This window comes from Colossoma macropomum, unplaced genomic scaffold (genome assembly GCF_904425465.1).
Source record: "Colossoma macropomum unplaced genomic scaffold, Colossoma_macropomum, whole genome shotgun sequence".
In the NCBI taxonomy this organism is placed as follows: domain Eukaryota; kingdom Metazoa; phylum Chordata; class Actinopteri; order Characiformes; family Serrasalmidae; genus Colossoma; species Colossoma macropomum.
Window position 1 is genome coordinate 3,767,919 of NW_023495267.1, and position 21,040 is coordinate 3,788,958.

The 21,040-nt window shown below is 40.9% G+C and overlaps 1 protein-coding gene across 4 annotated transcripts in view; it reads right to left on the minus strand.

The window, feature by feature from the left end:
• The window catches only part of cbfb (core-binding factor subunit beta), a 38,980-nt gene extending 19,079 nt beyond the window's left edge, over positions 1-19,901 (minus strand). For all 4 annotated transcript variants that reach the window (XM_036561716.1, XM_036561715.1, XM_036561718.1 and 1 more), the window contains exons 1-3: positions 19,418-19,901; positions 18,746-18,832; positions 16,311-16,427 (exon numbers count right to left, since the gene is read on the minus strand). In XM_036561716.1, coding sequence (XP_036417609.1) covers positions 16,311-16,427; positions 18,746-18,832; positions 19,418-19,495 — 282 coding nt within the window. In that variant the 5' untranslated portion in view covers positions 19,496-19,901. The remainder of the gene's footprint in view (positions 1-16,310; positions 16,428-18,745; positions 18,833-19,417) is intronic.
• Positions 19,902-21,040: the final 1,139 nt, after the last annotated feature.

The window sequence follows — 21,040 nt, forward strand, 5'->3', positions numbered from 1 at the left end:
GCTGCAGCGAGTAGACTCGAGTTGATTTGAGTTGAGCTGATGTGAGCTGAGTCGAGTAGATTTGAGCAGAACTTGAACAGACTGTAGGAGACTATGCCCAGCGCCTGTTGCCGTAGTAACCTCATGGTGGGCGGCTGGCAGGCTGCCCTTCCTCCGGTCGCGTGCCAGTCCCTCGTCAGCAGATCTGAAGTGCGCGGGGAAAAAGAAAAACACTGTCGGAGCCTCTGAAGCCCAGAGAGGAGGAGGCCAATACTGCAGGGGGCGAAGAGCGACAAGACACACACTCACACACATATACGCGCGCTGACAGAGGGGCATTGTGTCCACACACCTCGTGAGTGGAGCTTTTTGTTAGCAAAAAGAGTGAGTGTTTATGTGTGTGTGTGCGTATGGCTGATTTAACACAAGTACTAATTATGCTGCAGTTGCTGATCACAGACTTATTCACAGAGCAGCAAAATGTCTCTTGCTGTGTGTGTTACTCAGACATGTCTATGTATGTGAGTCAGGGCTCCCATGGCCTTTTTTGGATTTTCCCTCTCCACAGGAAAACACTGGGAGAAAGAGAGAGAGAAAATGGTAAAAGTGGTAAAAGTGGTAAAAGTGGTATTGATCCCAGTGTGCTGCATCAGCTCTCTGATTCACTTCTCTGAGCTACCACCACAGGGCCAACGCTTCACCAACACTCAGCCCACATCCAGTGCCTGAAAACATCCCACATTAGGCTTTAAAGAACAATTCAAATAAACCTTCATATGCGTCTATGTGTGGGCACACACTAACATACCCACACAGACGCAGCTGTTCCTCTGCCAGTGTGATGACTAAGACAGTTTCAGCAGAAGTGACTGGACACTATCATTTCCCCAACATCATACTCATAACCTTCGCCCTGAATGACTTAATATGAGTGCAGCTCCACAAACTCATGCACAATTCAGCCTGACCCCAGACAAGTCCACCCCTTCAAAAAAAACGCACATCAAGTTTTGAAAAAACAAACACACGGCATCTTTCACATTGAGTCCGAAATGGACAGACTGAGAAGCTGCATAAATATTTTAATCAAAGTCAGCTAGATTTGTCTGGGTTGTATGAATACCTTAAAATTCAGGCTGACCAATCAGATGAACAAAAAAATTTTAATCTATTTCTACCTTTTAATTAATTTTTTTTGTTTAATGATGTAAGTTCTCAAAGCTGTTTTTTTTATTTTTATTTTCTAGGCCCAGGGTGGACATGGATGTGTCCTACATACACTGGGAAAAGAATTAATGAGTTAAAGGGGACATCATCAAAGTAAGACAGGTTTAAGTAAAGAAAAACAAAAGCTTTGCATCTCTGACTGGAGACAACAATATAAACAGAAAAAGAGACTATTTGCATCCTTGCTGACTTTACAAACACCCACACAGATCTATAAAGCCTTGCCTATTAGAAGTAGGTTCCCATGATGAGACTCATTCCATAACCACTATTACCTCTTCTATGCATGCAATAACTAGTGAGCTACTTATCAGTTTATTGATAGGGACGCGTCAATCAAAAATTCGTCCAATTCTGATTTACCTACCGCCAAATTTGCCAGTGGCCAATTTCTTTACTGATTTTCTGACTTTAGTACATTAGTTAACGGCACAATATAAACAACATTATTTGCTTTTTAATGGGCCAAACTAGCATTTTACATTCTTAAATGAAAAATCAGTTGCCTATTTTACCCACATGAATCAAAAAAATTGTTCCAGAAGAAACTTCTAATTTAGCACAATGAGTCATACATAATTATGCTACAACATTTTGTTATAGGTGTAGTAGAGCACACTTATTTACATCATGCATGAGTTATGCATGAGTCCTCACATCATGTATGTCTTAAAATGGTAACACAGTTAAAATAAAAAATACATAATAATGTATAGGCCTAATGCTGATCGCATTTGGAGCACAAATATGTTGATTCTTTTCCCTCTTATTAGCTACTATTAACTACATGATTCTAACTGCACTATGCTAAAGAAGCTATTAGCGTTTACTTTATCGATCGTCTAGCACAAGCACTACAATAATGCAGCACCAGTGTTGGTGTTGTATGACCTACACCAAAAGAGGGTATGATCATGTGTATGTGTGTGTGTTCATGGTGATTATGCTGCTGACTAAGAGAAAAAGGCAGCTGCTTTCTCAGAACAGTGGTATTAACAGCAGCCGAGGGACACGTACATGCACACTCACAGTCAGTATCGGGGCAATGGAGTGGGTGGAGTAAAGTGAGGCTACACTGCTGAACTCCTTTAGAGTGAGGAAAATGATACACAGCTCTCAGTCTCTCTTTCTTACTCTTTTTTTCTTTCTTTCTTACTCTCTCTCTTTCTCTTTCTTACTCTATCTCCCCTCCTTTCTCTCTCTCTCTCTCTCTCTCTCTCTCTCTCTCTCTCTGCAATGGCTGACTCAGAGGAAAACACTGATAGCAAAGCTGTTGCTGTCACTAACACAAATTCCTTAGGTATGAGTGAAAATATCATGATGAAGACTTTAATTCTCTCTTACTCTCTCTCTTTCTCTCTCTCCCACACACACACATACGCACAAAAACAGGTGCGGCCAGGTACAGGTGCGGAGCACGTCTAGGCAAAGTAGCGTTGCACAGATAGAGCATGCCCCTCTGTGTAATCAGAGACAGGCACAACCTTAACGTTTGCACTATTGTTTCACATACACACTCACACACACACACACACACACACACACACACACACACACTCCCACCAGATATGCCCAGGACCACATATCCAAATGACCCAACAGACACACTCCTTCATAAAAACACCCACACTCACACGCGTACACACACACACACTCACAAACATCTACAGAACTCAATAAGCTTAAAGTCCACACCACCTGTCACACGCACAAAAACAGAGGGACATTAGGGTGGTCCCGCCCCATGTGTGTACCCCTCTCTTCCCAAACCTATAATTACACCTCGCACCATCAGGCTCAACACCCTCCAGCCAGACACACACACACACACACACACACACACAGACGCACAGTGGAAGCCACTGGGAAGCTCCTCAACTGACCCAACTGAACAGATGTGTGCCATTTTGAGAAAATGAGATGAAATGATTTGCCCTTAGGCAAACCTGACTACTAATAATTCATGTTGCTTTGAAGTGGGACAAATAATGTTCGTTATGCCAAATAGGCAAAATATGACACACTGTCACCTGAGCTGTTGAGCAATTCTCCTTGGAAATAGGAGCAATTACAGCAAAACGATTTTTTTATCAGGTTTAATTAAGACCATTAATTTACCTACAAAGCCCATGACAGATACCGGGCCAATGTATTAGTAATAACTTTATAATGTGTCACACGCAATGTAAAAAAAGCCTTTTCAAAAATCCAATCAAAAATCAATAATTTTAGATGTCTACAGTTACTGTTGTTTTGTTAGACTTACTTTACATCACGTTATCGTAATTACATAAGCACATAATGAGTTGGGAAACAGAATACAATTACATTTGATTTCTATTCAACATTTCAAGTCTAAAAGGAAGAGAAAGAAAAAAAAAACAACACCTTTTCATCAAATCCACACATGAATATAGTGCTAGAATCTGCACTTCGGAAAGAATTTCTCTGCTTGTTTTAATAAGCTACATATGATAAATAATTAATAACGTATTTATTGTAGTTTGCAATAACTGTGTCTTCTGAGGGCTAAACAAGGACATGGTATTTTTGATGCAAAGCACCACTCATATTAAGCTCCAAAAGCTACATGAGTGCTAATAGCACCTTCTTGTGGAGAACATTCAGTGTGCTAAACATGAGTGAATGTGTGACTTACAAGCCAGGTCCATGACACATTTTGCATCTAAAAATAGTGTCTTAAAAGCAAATAAGGACAGTAAACTAGCAGTTAGTACAAAAGGACATGTTTGGTGGACAGTGTCCTCTTAACAATATGAAATGACAGTGGGAATATATTCCCACATATTCCATTGTGGTGGTGGCTAGGCAGCTCTGTTTAGGAGAACTGGATGAGATTTTTTGTTTGTAGAAACGGCTGAGGATGCGACAGTTGTGTAGAATTTGGTGGAAAGGAGAGATCTGAGTTTGGATCTAAAGCACCAATCACAGCCCTGGCTGAGGCAACTTCACTAAAGTCTATAACAAGGATAACAATATAATCTATAACAATTCACCCAAACAGTCTCCAAAACAGCTTTGAAACAGTATGTGAACTCTGATTTTAACAAATATTGAATGTGACAGATATAAATGTAACTATATCCTAAAATACATATGCAAGAAGGTTTACAGTAAGTTGGCCCTAGACATCATAGGCAAAGCAAAAAGCTGCTGGATTACTTGGCAAAGATGTAGAAGGCTCACTCCTAACAGCAGAACCCATAAGCCAAACAGAGACTGCTGAGGGAAACTGACATCTTGCAGACAGAAACATACTTTGCATTTAGATATTAGACATAATGTGGAGATTTAATAGCTTCTTAGCAGTTACATCGCCATCATAACAGAAGCTCTGAACCGGTAACTTTATAGGAGAAGGAAAAAACATTCTTAATTCTTAACTGTAATACAAGCCAATGTAACAAGTCATTTGCAACATTTTACTTGTTCATTTGTTATAAATTATTCACGCAATGTAATGGGCAAATGAATAAGATTTTGATATGACAGAAACAAAATACGAGTGCAATTTCAAACTAATACACATCAGGGTTGGGCAACCTGGCAAAATCTAATATCCCGATACTTCAAGGACATTTTCAAAACAATCAAAAACTATAAGTAGAATAATTTATATTCAGTATTTCACATAATGCATTGCACTAAATCCAGTTAAACAGGACTACTTATGATCTCTTTATAACAAAACATGCAGTTGGTCTGTTTTCTTTAAACAGTAACGATATCCGCAACCTGCTCAGAAAAGCATATTTTGATGTAATGCAATGCAATTTATCATGATAACGATACATATAGTCATCCTGTCCACCCCTAAAACATGTGCACATACACACAAATTACCAAAAAGGTCACTGGCCAGTCCAAGCCAGGTGGCCGCAGTGGTCCCCTCCTGTGGCGAGCGAGGAGGCACTTTCCTGGAAAAAGGCAGCAGGAATGCAGGCCGCAGCAAGCTGTCATATTTCTCACCTGCATCCTGAGAGTAAAGTAACCCCAAACCCAAACAGTCTGCCGTGTCAATGACACTGTGTGTTTCTCCAGTGTCTTGGGAGCAAAGGGCACTCACAAACCTATGAGACACTACCAGCACCCTGGTTAAAGCCAAGTACTTGCCATCTCAGACCGCATACTATAACTGTACACAATGACCAGTTGCAATGTGTGGAGCAATATTTCTGCATTGTGCTTTTTAGTAAATAAGGGATACTTGGTTAATGAGTGGCTAATGAATGGAAATTAGTACGGAATTTGTTGCTCGCATTGGAAATTAACTTCAACAAATATTAGCAATTCGTCAGCAGCAAATTGGGGTTCAGCTTTATATGAAAAGCTCAGAGCACAATGTAATTTACAATACAGCAAGCCAGGCAGTGTCAGAGGAAAAGAAACCTTTCGAATGGCAAGAGACTGGCAAAAAAACAGTCTGCAGCATCATCAGGAAAAGAGTGCACTTGGAATTACAGCCAAAAAACAGGGTAATCTCTCTCTCTCTCTTTCTCTCTCTCGCTCTCTCTCTCTCTCTCTCTCTCTCTCATCCAAACATAACAGCAGTGCTGTGCTCCTGAGCAGACCTCCATGTTTCTGAGAGAGCGGAGATGAAGCGTGCTCGAACAATAACAGAACAGGGTCTGCCTATTGTGGAGCCACCTAGACACTGCAATAGCAGTAATACATAAGACTGTGCTGAAGATCACATTGCAGTTTAGTGTCATACAAGTTAGAGATAACACTTTGTAAAAGCAGTCACACAAAACTAATAAAGGAAAGTCAACAGTTTGTGATACCTTTAATTTACAGTCCTAATGGGGTTACAAGTTCTGTCGTTTAAACTGGAAAAACCTTTTAGCTGTTTTCAGGATCTTTTGCTGCTTCACGAGTCGTTCCATTACAGTTATAGGCATAATATTTAGGCTGTGGTGGAGGCTAAGACAGTTCTGTAGCAGTAAATTATCTCACAGCCTTATTTAAATAAAATGCAGTGCTGTGTTTGATGTTTTCATGGGTCATGTCTGTGATTTCAGGTTTGTTGGTTAGTGGTCAAAAGAATTGCCAAAATCTGGATCCCTAAATATAACCATTTTAGAGATTTTTTCTCTGACAACCACCATATATAGGTATTAACTGAGTCTGCAAAGTTTATGTTTCGCTGCTTGTATGTGTGTCTTGTACACATTATCTGGACTTTAAGGGTCAGTGTACTAGACAAGGATTAAGCCTAGCTCTGGACTACAGAGCATTTTAAAAGGAGATTCTCCAGTGAAAGAGAAATTTTGTCCAAGACCATGCTTAATCCCTGTCTGGGAAACCAACCCTAACAGTTTAACACAACTTACAGCAAACAGATATTTACAAAATCACATTTAAAATTCTGAACATAGTACTGGAGTACATACTGTAGATACTGGAACACTGGTGTATCAGTTTTGACTTGCCAGTTAAAAAGGCAGAGATAAAAGGATTTACTTTGTCCTGTGTACTTGTGTATGTTTAACTTACTATACTGTGTTACTACAAACTTATCAACAGATGAAAGAAAACATCAAAAGAAAATGACAAAGACTCAGGAGTCTTGCCGAAAATCGACAAGCAAAGCATAAGAGCACTTGGACTACCTACAATGGCACAGAGGAGGATGAGATGGTGAGATATGTTCCTGCATCTCTGCTGGTGCATGAGAGAGGTCATCGATTGGAATGGTGTGACTGGAAGGCTGACAGACAGGATGGGGAAACTTGAGCATAGCCCTATAATTGAAACCCAATGGGAAAAGGCAAGAGGACGATAGACAAAGCGTCCTCTCTCTTTTTCTTTTTATGCTTCTTTCTTCCTCTCTCTTAACAAGGCAGAAGTGAGCTCTTTGTTCTTATACAATCCCCACTTCGTAGAATACAACATAATAGAATACACAAAGAAGCCATTTTTCCCCAATGAATCAAAAAACGTTTATATCAGGGAACAAAGGGTGGGGGGAATGGGGTACTGAGGTTCAATCCAGTACTGGACGCAGCAGGAATCAATTAACAGGCTCGCTTTGATGATGTCACTGACAAGTCCTCTATGAGCCGAGTGGCTTCCGTTCGTGCAGGCCGGAAACATGGGCCCCGCCACAGCCCCAGCACGTCTCCACGGAAACTGCCATGCATCACTCCGCCCAGCCCCAGAGTAGCGCTGCCTTACTGATCGGAGAACTGAGTGCCACTGTTTACACATATACATATACATCCTGATCGGCATCAGCACTATGCCAGTTATTAGGAACAGCAATCAAGTACTTTTATATTATACTAGCCACTAATAGTGCAAACAGCTCACACAGGAAATGTAATACAACGTATTGTACTGTTAATACCCAAATGATTTACCAGAATCTCTGAATATCACATAATGGAAAGGGAGGAGTCATCAGAAGCCGCTGCAGTCTGAATTTTCTGAGACTTCCACTACACTGTGAGTTTGGTGCTTTTGATTAAGACTATTTAAGGCACAATTCAATGACCTGAAATACTACCAGGGCTTAATATTTGCCAATACGGCACCTCGTTCACATTAAATACATTCATGCAGTGATCTTAAGAGATGTATTAAGAGAAATGATAACAATATTTTCTACAAACCTGATATATACAGTACTGTGCAAAAATCAAAGACCACCCTTCATTTATTTAATTTTTAGACAAAATTTTTAGTTAATTTTTCTGAGGAGATTAGATAAGTCATAAGAAATTAACAAAAGCTTCCAAAACGAGGCCACAAAAAAATTTTTAGAGAAAATGAGAGTCCCAACAAATGTGCAAGACTTGGTAAATCACCAAAACTGTCACAAAAAATTCATAAAAAGTAATTAAAGCTTTTATCTTAGAAATAACAGAGAAAATTACGCTCTGAAAAAAATTCACAGGTGTTTCTGTCCATCCTTCTACTCTGAGAAGACACCTCAATGCTATGAGTCTGAAAGGATGTGTAGCTGTCAAGAAGCCATTACTGAGAAAAGGAAATAGAAAAATGTAAAAAAAAATGTACTTAATGTACTTAATGGCCATTGTGACTGGAAATAAATAAATAAATAAATGAAGCATGGTCATTTTTGCACAGTACGATATATAGCATAAGAAAATGTGGAAACTTAACTAAAAAGCAGCATGCTGTTCCACCTCGTGCCATGGCCCACACGCACTTTCACTTTCACCTCCTGTGTGGGTGTGTGGTGACAGAAACGGTAACAAAAACAGCACTATCGCTGTTTATCACTCGCAAATGCAAGCAATGCTGTGATTGTTCATCACTTAAGAAAGCTTAGTAACACTGAGCAAAATTACTGGCTTGTGATCTTGATTTGACTATTACTAGTACTCACACATTAGAATCTTTTTGTTTAGTTTTGGGAAACCTACGTACGACAGAATGGTCGATGCTTAAGAACCTCATTAACACACCTGTTGTAAGATCCAACAAAATGGGAAAAGCTCAAACTGAACTGCATGTCTAATGCACTTTTTTTGTTCTGGGACCTCCCTCACCCCATCAACCTGCCAGATCCATCACTTCCCAGTGGTCTGAGACTTCATCATTTACAAATTACGCCCTGGATACCGCACCATTTAGTGCAAAACACTACTGTTTGATTTGAGACAATACCATCTTACAGAAATACTGGCATTAGATAGTGAAGTACATAGAGCAGGGTGTAAGAACATAGTGATTAAGTTGAGCCACAGAAAATAAAGCCGGCACTGGTCCAGAAAACAGTAAACCAGCCCCTGACTTCCTGCTCCTGGTTAACTGCAGTGGGGAGGAGATGAGAGGCATTCATCTGCTCCTTGTTTGATTTCCTCCAGTGAGCTGCACAGGCCCAGCAAAGGCCCCCCTCCGCCTCCCTGCTCACATGCTCCGTCTTGGGGTTAACTGTCAAACTGGCGCCACGCTGCTCCACAACATGTTCTGTGGCACATGAGCAGTCATGAATATGGAGATGTGCTTAGTAAGTGTAGAGTAGGAGCTGGCTGGGATACACACAAACCCACTTATGCATACACACAATAATGTATGGAAAGCAGACATGATAGCGTGTACAGACAAATGCGCAGTCACAAACACAGGCGCAAACAAATGCCGATACACATGCGCACGCAAAGCTTGGGAACAAGCTTTAACACAAAACTATTAAAACTCCAATTCCTGTGGCGAGCCTCAGACTGCAGCCCCTTTTATAATGGAGTCATTTAGGCCGACTCTTCCCAGTGCTATCTGCCCCCGAGCGAACATTCTTACGCACACAGACACAGCAAAGATTTATAGAGTCTAAGAGAGAGTAACACCACGCCCCGGTGTGGCTTCATAACACAGGCCCGCACACTAGGCCCTAGCTCCGTCACCAGCAGAAGTGTAGCAAGTATAGCATGCTTAGACTTACTGTATTGTTATTAATTAACTCAGATCCTTTCTGAAATAAGTCTTCTAGTCATATTTAACTTATTAAGTGGTCAATCTATGGCCCTGTACCAGTGGCCCGCTTCACACTGTGGAGGGTCTCATACACAAATTGGCTGCAACAAGGAGCTCTCCGCCAGTTTACAGCCCTACTGATGCTTTCATTCTGCAACGAGGGCGACACAGCCTCAGCTCTCTTAGCATGGCCCAAGCAGACGGACCCAATTTCTGCTTTGCATGAACCCAAAAAAAAAAAGAGCAAACCACACACGAACGCTATGAGGGAAAAAAGAGGAGAGGAGAAGAGGGGGCCAAGCATCAGATCTCTTAAAGTCTCCCAGCCGAAGCACAGCTCCTACATCTCCAAGGAGATCACATTTCAACAAGATTGGGTTTAAGTGGTGGAGATGGGCTATATGGAAGAGACTTATTCTGCCTGTGTGACTCTCACTTTGAACATGCCTCAGTAGTACCAGTTACAGTGAAGAGCAAATAATATGTAACTACAGATACCAGGTAGACAATGTTTAGTGAAGTTACTCAGCCAATAACCAACATTAAAAAATACAATTAAAGTTTCTCTAAAGGTAGGCTGGGCTACACATTGTACAAGCTGTCCCTTGAAAAATGCACAAACTCTCAACTTTCACATACTTTACATTCTTGCCCTGGAGTATTTCTAAACTTGATATGTATTTCTGAATAACAAACAGTGCTGGGCCATATGACAATATTTATCTTTATTGTGATAAAATTGTGCCTTTATGAACAATTGTGGATATCATCAGTACTCAGAGAACACTGACCACCTGCATGTTTGATTACAGAGAGAGCATATTTAGTCCTGTTTAGCTAGAATTTGTGCAGGCACTACTTCGTCAGAAAAATTGTGTATCGTGAAAATTTATTGAAGTATCATGATATAACATTTTTACCATATCACCCAGCTCTACTCAAAAGCAAAAAATGCTGCAAGACAAATAATAATAAAATACATGATTTTTCCAACATCTGAAAAGAAATGATCATGTGCAACCACTGCACTGGAATTTCTGGTAGTCAAGCATAGTCCTCTACCCTTTTGTTGTAATTTTGCTTTTTGAATATGACCATTTTTCAGGATGAAATACGATATTAGTCATCTACAGGCGGTTACTATGAAGATAGATATTTAGATAATCATTTTTGTCACACTGCATCACAATCAAGTATTTCTAGCTACAAAGCACTACCAATAAGTGACTTCACTACCAAATCAAAGCAGTTTTTCATTTGACTGAATCCCAAATATCACTGTTGAGTGTTCTTCCCAAACCCAGGTCTTCACACAGCCTACCAAAGAGGCATTAACAGAGACTGGAGTGTATGGATTGTACTGGGACAGAAATTAAGAATGGTAACCATAATACTACTCAACCACAATTATTATATTTGTCAGAAACATATGGTCCTAATTACAGAAAAAAGGAGCAGGGCTTCACAGAGAGCATGGGGTATATGTAACTTTTAAAAAAAGGAAAGGGGAGGAAATACTCAGTACAAATCAATCCATGTACCAACTTTTTGTTTATAAGAAAATAAATTCATGAATGACAGTGATCCAGTTTAAATTACACTGTTATCTGTTCATTTCTCTGAGAGTTTTTCTTTTATTTTGTTTCATAATAAAAAAATCTGAATAAAGTCTTTTTTACAGTATTTGAATTTGTTATTTCTCCCATTATATTCTATGGTCAAAAACAATACATTCCAACAACTGTAAAAGTGCACAGAGTTACAGAGTTACAGAGTTTTCATGAAATGTTTTTCCTCCATATCATCATTCACAGAGACGTGGCTATTGAGCTAAAACATGCCCACCCAGTGTTTGAACTAAGGAAGTCAGAGAGGCCGTAACATGCTCCTGCCTCACTCCACGTCCCTCATTAGAAGCACACTGTACAGGGATAAGGAGCTAACTGTAGCAGGCTTGTAGCAGAGCTCCTGGCTGGGACAGGGTTAACATCTCCTCCCTAGGCCATGCTAGCTACCGCTAAAATTAACCTCCCCCACAGCTGGTTCCCATTAGCCTGCAGTGACACTGGGAGCCTGTACTTAAGCTGTGCTGCGGGGGCTCTGCCGCCCCACTCAGATAATACTACTGTCCCCCGCCACAGGCCAAGTTTAAACTGGCCCAGCTCCGCTTCTGCTGGCAACGCCTGTGTTTTCAGACTGGGAGAAAAGGGGAGGAGGACGAGGGGAGCACAAGGGTAGGAGGAGGGGGTTGCCGAAGAAGAATATTATAGACGAGAGCCTCCCCCAAGCCCAAAGAGAACGAGAAACTAAGAGGCAGAACTAGAGAGAGAAAGTTTGCAAACCTGTCTGTCTGAGTTCAAATGAGGAAAACACGGAAGTGAAAAGCAGGGTAGAAGCAGGAGCACAGAGTTCATACGTGCCTTTCTATACTGTATTCTTAGGCAAATAACTATTAGAGTTGTGAAGTTTGTAAACGTCTGGCAATTCTGGCCTTAATCGACAGTTTAACATGAATTTAGAGAAATATGTCAGTTCAAAGTTAAAAAACATAACTTAAATATCCTAAATAAACTTAAACATAACATCTCAACTCTCCACCTTGACTTTACGTTTTATCAAGTTTCTGAAACTGCTTAAGCATGTATATTTAAGTATATTCTTTGACTATGGAAACAGTTAAGAAATTTAATGCCATGCACTTATATCGTCCCGCAGCATAGGTTAAAACCATCTCTAAAGCATTAAAACTTAAGATAAATATTTAAAACATTTTACGCAAGCACCCCCTGGCCTTCAAATATTCCAGGGTAGGTATGCCAAGCCACTAGACAAAAGTGTTAAACTCTGGAACATTATGAAATAGAAATAGTACCATAAAAGTGAGAACTTTTAAAACCTGCATTTATAAATGCACAAAAAAGTGCACATTTTAAAATTCTGCATTCTTTTTGTACTTTTTAAACACACTTCTTGAAAAGCCTTTCATTCTGTGGCTACTGTGATATTATAGTATTCATCATCAAATGGTTGTGTGTCAGAGCTACATAATTATGCTTCATTAAGGTGTTCCCTGCCTTACTATAGCCCGCTCACGTTTTATGACTTGACTCACCTTTTATCACAGAGTGGGCTTTTTAGTAGTGGTAGTCTAGTAGTGAAAAACAGCCATTAGAGTGCCCACCATGAGTGACGAATGAGTCGTTGATGACTGATTTACGATTAGAGGCTCAGCCAATACACAGCTTTACTGGCATACTTAGCCAATAAGCAGCCAGAGATCACAAGCTCCTGGTGACAAGCTTCGAATGCCTCAGTCAGTTTAGCACGTCTGGATCGACCGTGACTTTGTGTACTTTTCAGCTAAGGTACTATTTATTTGGGTTTTTTAGCTTCAGTCTATTAAAACTTTGGTGCAGAGGAAGGAACTGTTTGTGCAAAAGGTTACCAATCAGTTTAATTAGGAGCAGAGGTTGGAGAATACGCATGAACTCTCCTGGCTTGACAGCTGTGTTCTACTGGGAATTTAGTGCAGCAAACAGCGCACATATTTAAGTACGCTACAAGTAAGAGCAGTTGATAGAAATCAATAGAGAAAATGTGAAAAAGAGTGGCACACAGAAGGAGAGAAAAAGAGAAAGAGAGAAAGAGAGACCTTATCAGTGCAGTTGGTCTTGCAGGGTTTCATTTTGAACAAAGGGGAAAGGAAACCCACACTCTAAAACTTGATTCTTGGGTATAAACCTGTCAGGACCTATTGTTTGGGGCATTATCTCCAATAACACAGTCCCTATGTCTTCAAGGATGACTCTTACCAGAGGCAACACAGCAATATTTCATTTGTGTTGTGCAATAACGTCCAAATAAAGATAAGGTTATTTTGCCATTGTTCTGATCACTGCTGCTCCAAAACGGAAATTATCCACTCTAGGGTCTACATTAAAAAAAACTAAAGTCCTCAGTGCTTCCTTGAGCTCACTCTGCCACAAGCCTCACTTGAAACTAATAACAAAAAGTGAAAGACACTAGTTATAAGGCACACGTGACACTCAGTCTGACTTTTTCAGCATACTTTAAGGCTGGATTCGGCAGTGGCAGGAACATAACATAATGCTGTTTAGCATAAGGCAGGGGAATCTGCTTTGTGAGATCCAGTGGGGATGTTTTAGAAGCAGACAGTGTGAGGCTCATTAAAGCTGCATGGCTCCGAGTTCTGCCGGAGGTGACGGACAGGGATATAAGGTTACCAGCAAGCTTGACCTCGCAAACACACATACACACATCCTCAGCTAGTCATCAGCACAGCACTACACACACATGCACAACCTGTCACGCCTTTTTAAATAATTAACAGCCAAAGATTAGTCCGTCAGCTTGGGGGCCGAAAGGTCCATCGATTTCTCACGGATGCATTTTTAATGAGTGCATCTCAGCGAGGCACTGCCCGTGAAGAGAGCTCCAAGCCCTCCACAGCGGAAAAGCCAACAACACCAAGACTGCCCGAGCGTGAAGTAAAAAAACACAAACAAAAGCCTAGAAGTGCCCTGCTAATGCATTTCAAACAAACACCATTACGCGCCAAAGCCAGAGGAGGAATTCTACAGGGGCTGGTCATCAGAGAATCTCTCTGCATGTGTATTAAATGGTCTTCATTTACACCAAAAGCTGCCAACTGGGCTCAAGTTTTTGTTTGAATGTATGATAATTCGTTATTGGGCTATACAGCAACATTCAGAGAATTCACTCTGCCAAATTTATTGAGCACTGCCTTGAAATCAGTGCTTAATAAACTGTTCCTCGGTTATGATTTGATTCGCACTGGACAGTATGGTGAACATAGACAGGCTGTTTAGAAAACAGCATGTTATTAACTGTAGGCGGAGCAGGGCGAAGTGACAAACATAGCACATTTTCAGGCTTTTTACAGGGCCTGAAAGCACATCCATATCAGAGAAGGAACAGGGCTCATATGACACTGAGATGACTCACTGATTTCTGGATGACTCGAGCCTTTGTACTGATGGGAACAATGTGGAGGAGCTTACTGTCTGTTTTAACACATTCTCGGTACAGTACAGAAAAAGTGCTGATTGTTTTTTTCTTTTGTGTTTGAGTACAGTTACAGGGCAGCAGATCCTAAGTCAGTATTTATAATGCCCTAAAGGATATTAGTAAAATAGTCAGATTTATAAAAAAAATAAGTACAGAAAACCAAAGACTTAAAAACCAACTTAAATAACAGAAATGACATGGTTTTAAGGGGAGAACAAGGGCATTATTGTATAGGTTTATTTTACATTCGTCTGGCTTTTGAGAGTCTGTGCTAGACTACACATCCCACATGAATGCATAAAGAGAAGGGGAGGTGGAGGGACCAGTTGAAAAATATAAAAGCGGTGGGCATGTCTAAAATAATAACACAGCTGAAATGAAATACTACAGCTAAAGTATAAAATGGAAAACGGTGACATGCTTCATTCAAGAGAGGGTGTTTTTCTTGCAGGGAGCTCAAGCGTAATAGTGTGAGTTTTCATTTTTCCCTAAGATGTGTGAAACAGAAACATATCATTACGGAAAACCAAGGCCTTTGCCCATCAAAACCGGAGACCCGACAGAATCAAGAGTCTCCACACAATCCCTCTGCAGAGCGATGTGGGAGTATAAAAGACACAATCTCTCTAGCCAGTTCACGTTTCATCTAGGTTGTGCATTTCGTTGTGCTTTAGCATGACAAAAACGCTTTAATTAAAGGTCATTTAAAAGAGAGTCAGAATAAACTGTGTGGAGCGCAGAGGACAAAAAAGAAAGAGAGCATTACAATTTTGAGAAGCAGGTGACTTTGAGATTTGCATATTTGAAGATATATAAAGAAGATCAGAATGAGGACAAATGATTTATTAGCCAACAGAACCACAGAATTATTATTCAGTTATTAATCTTAAAGATTCTAATTCAGTAACTACTATAAATGATTCAGTAACTACTATAAAACTCATATCTAAGCTACAGTGACCCCAAAAATATTTGGACACTAATTGTTGGTAACCTTCAAAGAAGTAATTTATGTTATTTCATAAAATGTTACTTGTTTCAGAGAAGAACACTCTTTGTTTGGAGAAGAATTCCAATCAGACTGCAGTAAGAGCACTGTAAAGCACAGAGGTGGAAATGCCAAGTCTGGGGCTGTTTTTCTTACAGTGGTGTTAATGAGTTAGTGTACATTGATGGGATTCATGAACTCAGAGGTGTACAAAGGCATTGTGAATGCACACCTACAGATGTCTGCAAAAAACTGCTTTCTTTCTGAAATGATAGCGATTTGAAATACACTACTCGCCTTTTGAAAAAACACTGTGCTAAAAAATGACAGTCTTGGAATGCTTTATTCAAAAATAGCACTTGGTTTGATATTTTGTTGTCTAACACTTTTTTAATCATGGCAAAAATGTCCAAACACTTTTTGGGGTCACTGTATGTACTTGAGCTGGACTGAACCGTGGGCCCAAATACAGGCTCTAGGAGTTTAAAGGGTTAAAGATTAGAGAGTGAGAGAATGGTAAAGCTGTTAACCTGAGACAGACAGACAGACAGGCAAACAGTCAGACAGTCAGACAAACACTCAGACCGACATTAATGGGGATTACCTTTCCTGGCTCCCGCTCAAAGTCCACGTACTCTCGGGTGGGCATCTGCCTCTGCTCTCCGTGCAGGTTAGCAGGGAAGAACTGCAGCGAGAGATTGGTGCCAGTCGCCACAAAAGCCTTTTAGAGGGAAATCAATACAAACAGGATCAGAAAGCCCGGCCTGAGCATTAATTATGCAGCCCGTCATTTCTTTTGCACATCAGAAAGGGGTAGGAGGAAAACAGCCTGGAGCCAGGGCCAGGGGAAGAAAGAGAGAGAGAGAGAGAGAGAGAGAGACAGAGAGAGAGAGAGAGAGAGAGAGAGAGAGAGACAGAGAGAGAGAGAGAGAGAGAGAAAGAGAGAGAGAGAGAGCAAAAGAGCGAGAGAGAGAGAAAAAAACACAAGTCATCATTTTCTCTATTTGAAGTATCGAGTTACACACATCTGATTTTACTTTACCAACTCTTACTGCTGGCAAGCTGGGCTGCGGCACACTGGATTTTAAAGAGCCAGTGAAGGATGGAAAGAAAGAGAGAACGATGGAGTGAGTGTCTGATGGACACGGCAAAGATAACAGACAGAGAAAGAGAGGTAGAAAATCAATAAATTGTTTTAAATGCAGCCCTTCACTTACATTAATAGCAGCAGGACTGATACACTGGTTTAGTCATGGCGCAGTAATTCAATAACACTGCGAGTGTATGAACTGCTAAAGGAGAACAGCCAGTGCAAATCTGGACTTTAGAGCAGGATATAAAATGTGTGTTAACCGTTCAGGAGATACTGGTATAAAAATATCTCAATAGACAAAATAAGGAGGTTATTTTCTCACTGTGCATACATGCACATAAAAGGCCATAAAAGGTCTAAACATGGACTTCAATTCTAACTTCAGCAAAATCAGGAGGACGGTAAACATGTATTTCACTTCATTAAGCAATTTCATCATCTTGGCCCACAAAGGGGTTTGGGGCAAGAAATATATTTCTTTGCAAAATGCTCTAAAGACAAAACAGAATTTTAATCTTATGATATGGATCAGTGTAGATACATCTGATCGACAGAATCACGCAGCCTTTAAAATAAACATCAATCAGACCTGTTGTTATAACACCCTGATTGGCTTTGTGCACATGCACACACTAATATGCAAATTACAGCATTTATACAGCTGGTAAAGTATGTGTATTAGGAAGTAAATCAAAGCCTTCTTTTCAGTTATGCCAGTTAAGTTACTGATAATTTTGCATCTTAATGTAAATAAGCTTTAAGTCTTGTTGTTAATTATACCTGACACACTATCCTACAACAGGCATTTACATTCTGTAATATATGATTTATACACAAAAGACTGAGCACCATGAAGTATGTATGCTAATCATTACTGTTATCAGCTTTCAGATGATGTGCAGACCACTTTTTTTTCATCTAAAAATAAGCTTGCTCTTATAAATACATTAAATCTGACCAAGGACGAAGGAGGGGTTTTTTTCCTTGGGTTGTTTTACCGGAATCTACAAATCTGTGATCTGCTCACGTCAGCGACAGTTTAACAGTAAAAATTCTCTCTCTTTCTCTTGTCTCTCATCTATTAAGCTTTATTAAACATTTATTATCATCTTTGCTCCCAAAGCAAAGGGGGGAACAAGAAATACATTTCTTTACAAAACGTTCTGAAGACAAAGAATCAGCTCTCTCATTCCCTCCACTGTATAAAAAACCAGCAGTTTTTGTTGTTGGAAATGTAACGGCGTCATACTGTTAACAAGCACAGGCTAGAGGTATTTATAAGAGTCTTTAAAATTAGACACATCCGAGTTCATCACGGCGAGCAGCGAGAGAACCTTTTGAAGATGATGAAAAGAAAAGTGCAGACAGAATCCAGTGGCTGAGGGGCAAATCCTTGACAGACACACAATTCATCAGCATACCTAAAACCATTAAACTCTACTTTTAACAGGACTAGCGCTCATTTTGTACAGACACTGTAAATAATACGTAACAGCATTTCATAAAATCAGGGTCCTTTCTGTGCTTGTCTGACACATAAAGAAAATGAGGAAGTGTTGGACACAGCCAGTTCCGGGTGTCTAATAGCTAATGTTTGTGAAAGATGCTGACACTGACACGAGTTTAATCAACTGACTGGTTCAAATTCAGCTGTTCATTAGATCCTGTGTCACTGTAATAAAACTAGAAGCCAGTTATTTCTGAAAAGGTGAAATGAACTGCCACTCTCCATTTCTGAAACTTCCTAAAGCAGCTCCTCACCAAATGTGCAGCAGTGCAGGAGTGAGGCACACTGAGTCTAAACAGATAAAAAGGTGCAGCGGTTTGTAAACAGGTGAAGGAGCTGCACCCTGAAAAGTTAAAGGAGCTGCACATCATTTCAGGAAAGAGGCAGAACAGCAGAGAGAGGCTCTCTTTATTGGTGAAAAGGTGAGAGTGATACTCACTATCTCTGATCGGCCGTCTCTGCAGGCATTCTGAAAGCGGGCTTGTCTCTCCTCGTGCGGTCGGTCTCGGAAACCGGTGTATTTGATCTGTGATCACAAACGGAGACACAGTAACACTGTTTAACTCATGAAGGATGGGACGTTTTAGCTATTCTGAGAGGCCAGCGGCGTTCACGCTTTTCTGAGAAAACAAACTCCCTAAGTAACTCTATAATTCACAGCTTTAGCTTCAAAACCCACAAAAATAATAACTGTCTGTAAGTTAAGTTCGTGTTTTCCATTTTAAGGTGGACGCTAATGAGTGTGAAGGGAGCCGAAGTGTGGTGCTTGGCGAAGAAAGATGCGGTGAAGGTGACACGAGTCGAGGCTGCTCAGGTTAGCACAGTTTTACTGTTACAGCTCAGAAAGAGAGAACAGATGAGAAGAAAGGAGAGAAGAGGAGAGGAGAACTTTCTGAGTAAGTGTGAGTTTGGGTCACGTTTAATCTCAGAGAAAACGAACGCAGGAGAGAAGTGGAGTGAGCCGCAGAGTAACTTCTCTCTGAGGCTAACAGTGAGGAGCTCTTTAAGACTGAGAGCAGCATCGCTCTGCTCTGCTGTTGTGCTGCCTTTGCCGTGTGACTCTGCTCGGTTTCCGCCACTCGCTGAAGCGTCTCCGGCGGCTCGAGCTTACCTCGCACTCTCGGCTCAGCTTTCTGAAGAACTCCTCGTTTTCAAACTTGCTTCTCTGGTCCGGCACCACCCGCGGCATCCTGAGCGCTGAGTTCGGTCTGTTCCGCCGACTTTTCTGACGAGCCTTACGAGAGAAACGTCGCCTCGAAAAGTCTCTCTCTCTGTCTGTCTGCGTCTCTCTCTCTCCTCTGATTCCCGCTCTTATTTCCTTCCGTCTTTTGCTCGCGGTGACTGAGGCGCGCGGAGCAGCGTGCTCGCCGTAAATATTCGCCTTATTTTGGCACAAAAGGCTGTGAGTGCGCGTCTCTCTCTCTCTCTCTCCTCCCTCCTCCTCACTTTTCCTCCTCAGTATGGACTCCTGAACTGCTCGCTCTCTCTCTCTCTCTCTTTCTCTCTCTCTCTTTCTCTAGCGCTCGCTTCACTTTTTTATCCCTCGCGCTGCATGGCTCACGGTTACTTCCTGGCTCCTCGGAGTCCGACTTATGACTGTACACCCAAAATACTCCCCCCACCTCCCTCCTCTCCTCCTCCTCCTCCTCTCCTCCTCTTCCCCTCCCATTCACAACTACTCTTCACTACAGAGCCACAGTGCGCAAGCGTTCAACAAGGTAAAAGTTGGCGGAGCTACTGGGCCGCGCCGTGTCACCTCGGTCTGAAACAGTTTGTCTACATCGGGCAGCTCTGCATGAGTTTGTCTGTCAAACAGTACCGCATACAGGTGACCGGAAAAAGGTTCTTTAGTAAAGGCTATGGTTCTCTTTAGCCTATAGAGTTCTATAGAACCAGAGTTTTGTATAGAACCATGTCATGGTTATATGGTTATTTGCTTGGTGAAATGGTCCTTCAAATTGAAGGAGAATGTGTTGTGGATGGTTCCATATAGAACCTTTTTGAAAATGGTTCGGTATAGCAACAAAAGGGTTCATCACTTATTACAAACGTGACACATAATAATAGAAAAATCCTTTTTGGCGCTATGTAGGACCATTTTCAAAAAAGGTTCTATATACAACCATATACAACACATTCTCCTTCCATCTGAAGAACCATTTCATCATGCAAAAAACCATATAACCATGACATGGTTCTATATAGCACTCATGGTTCAAAATAAAACCCTTGAACACTTAAAGGAGCAACTTTTTAAACTATGTATCTTTAACTGTATGTTGTCCTTTTGCGTTAGCCAGCTAGCAGGAAAGAAAAAATCAAACATTCCGCCCCAAAGTGTTTGTAGTTCTTGAGAAGTTCCTTCTACCTTTAAGATACGTCATTATAAGGGGGGTTTCTTAGTCTGTAAACTGAGTTAAGAGTACTTAACTGTGAAGTAGAGGTCAAAACACCTCTGTTTTGACCTCTGGGGCTGTTCCTCTTACAGTTTCCCCATAGGCGCTTACTGCAGCAAGCTCCATATTAATACCTTCGATTTTCAAGAAATGATGGATGAACAGCTGTCTTCAAACTTCTGGACAAATAGTTTGTGTCCAAGGTTTCAAGGAAGTAGGACTCTAGCAGTTCAGCACAGGTATATAACAAATATATTACACTGCCTGTCCAAAGGTATCCAGACACCCCCTCCCATTACTGACACAGGCATTCAACTGTGCACACGCAGCTTGTATAA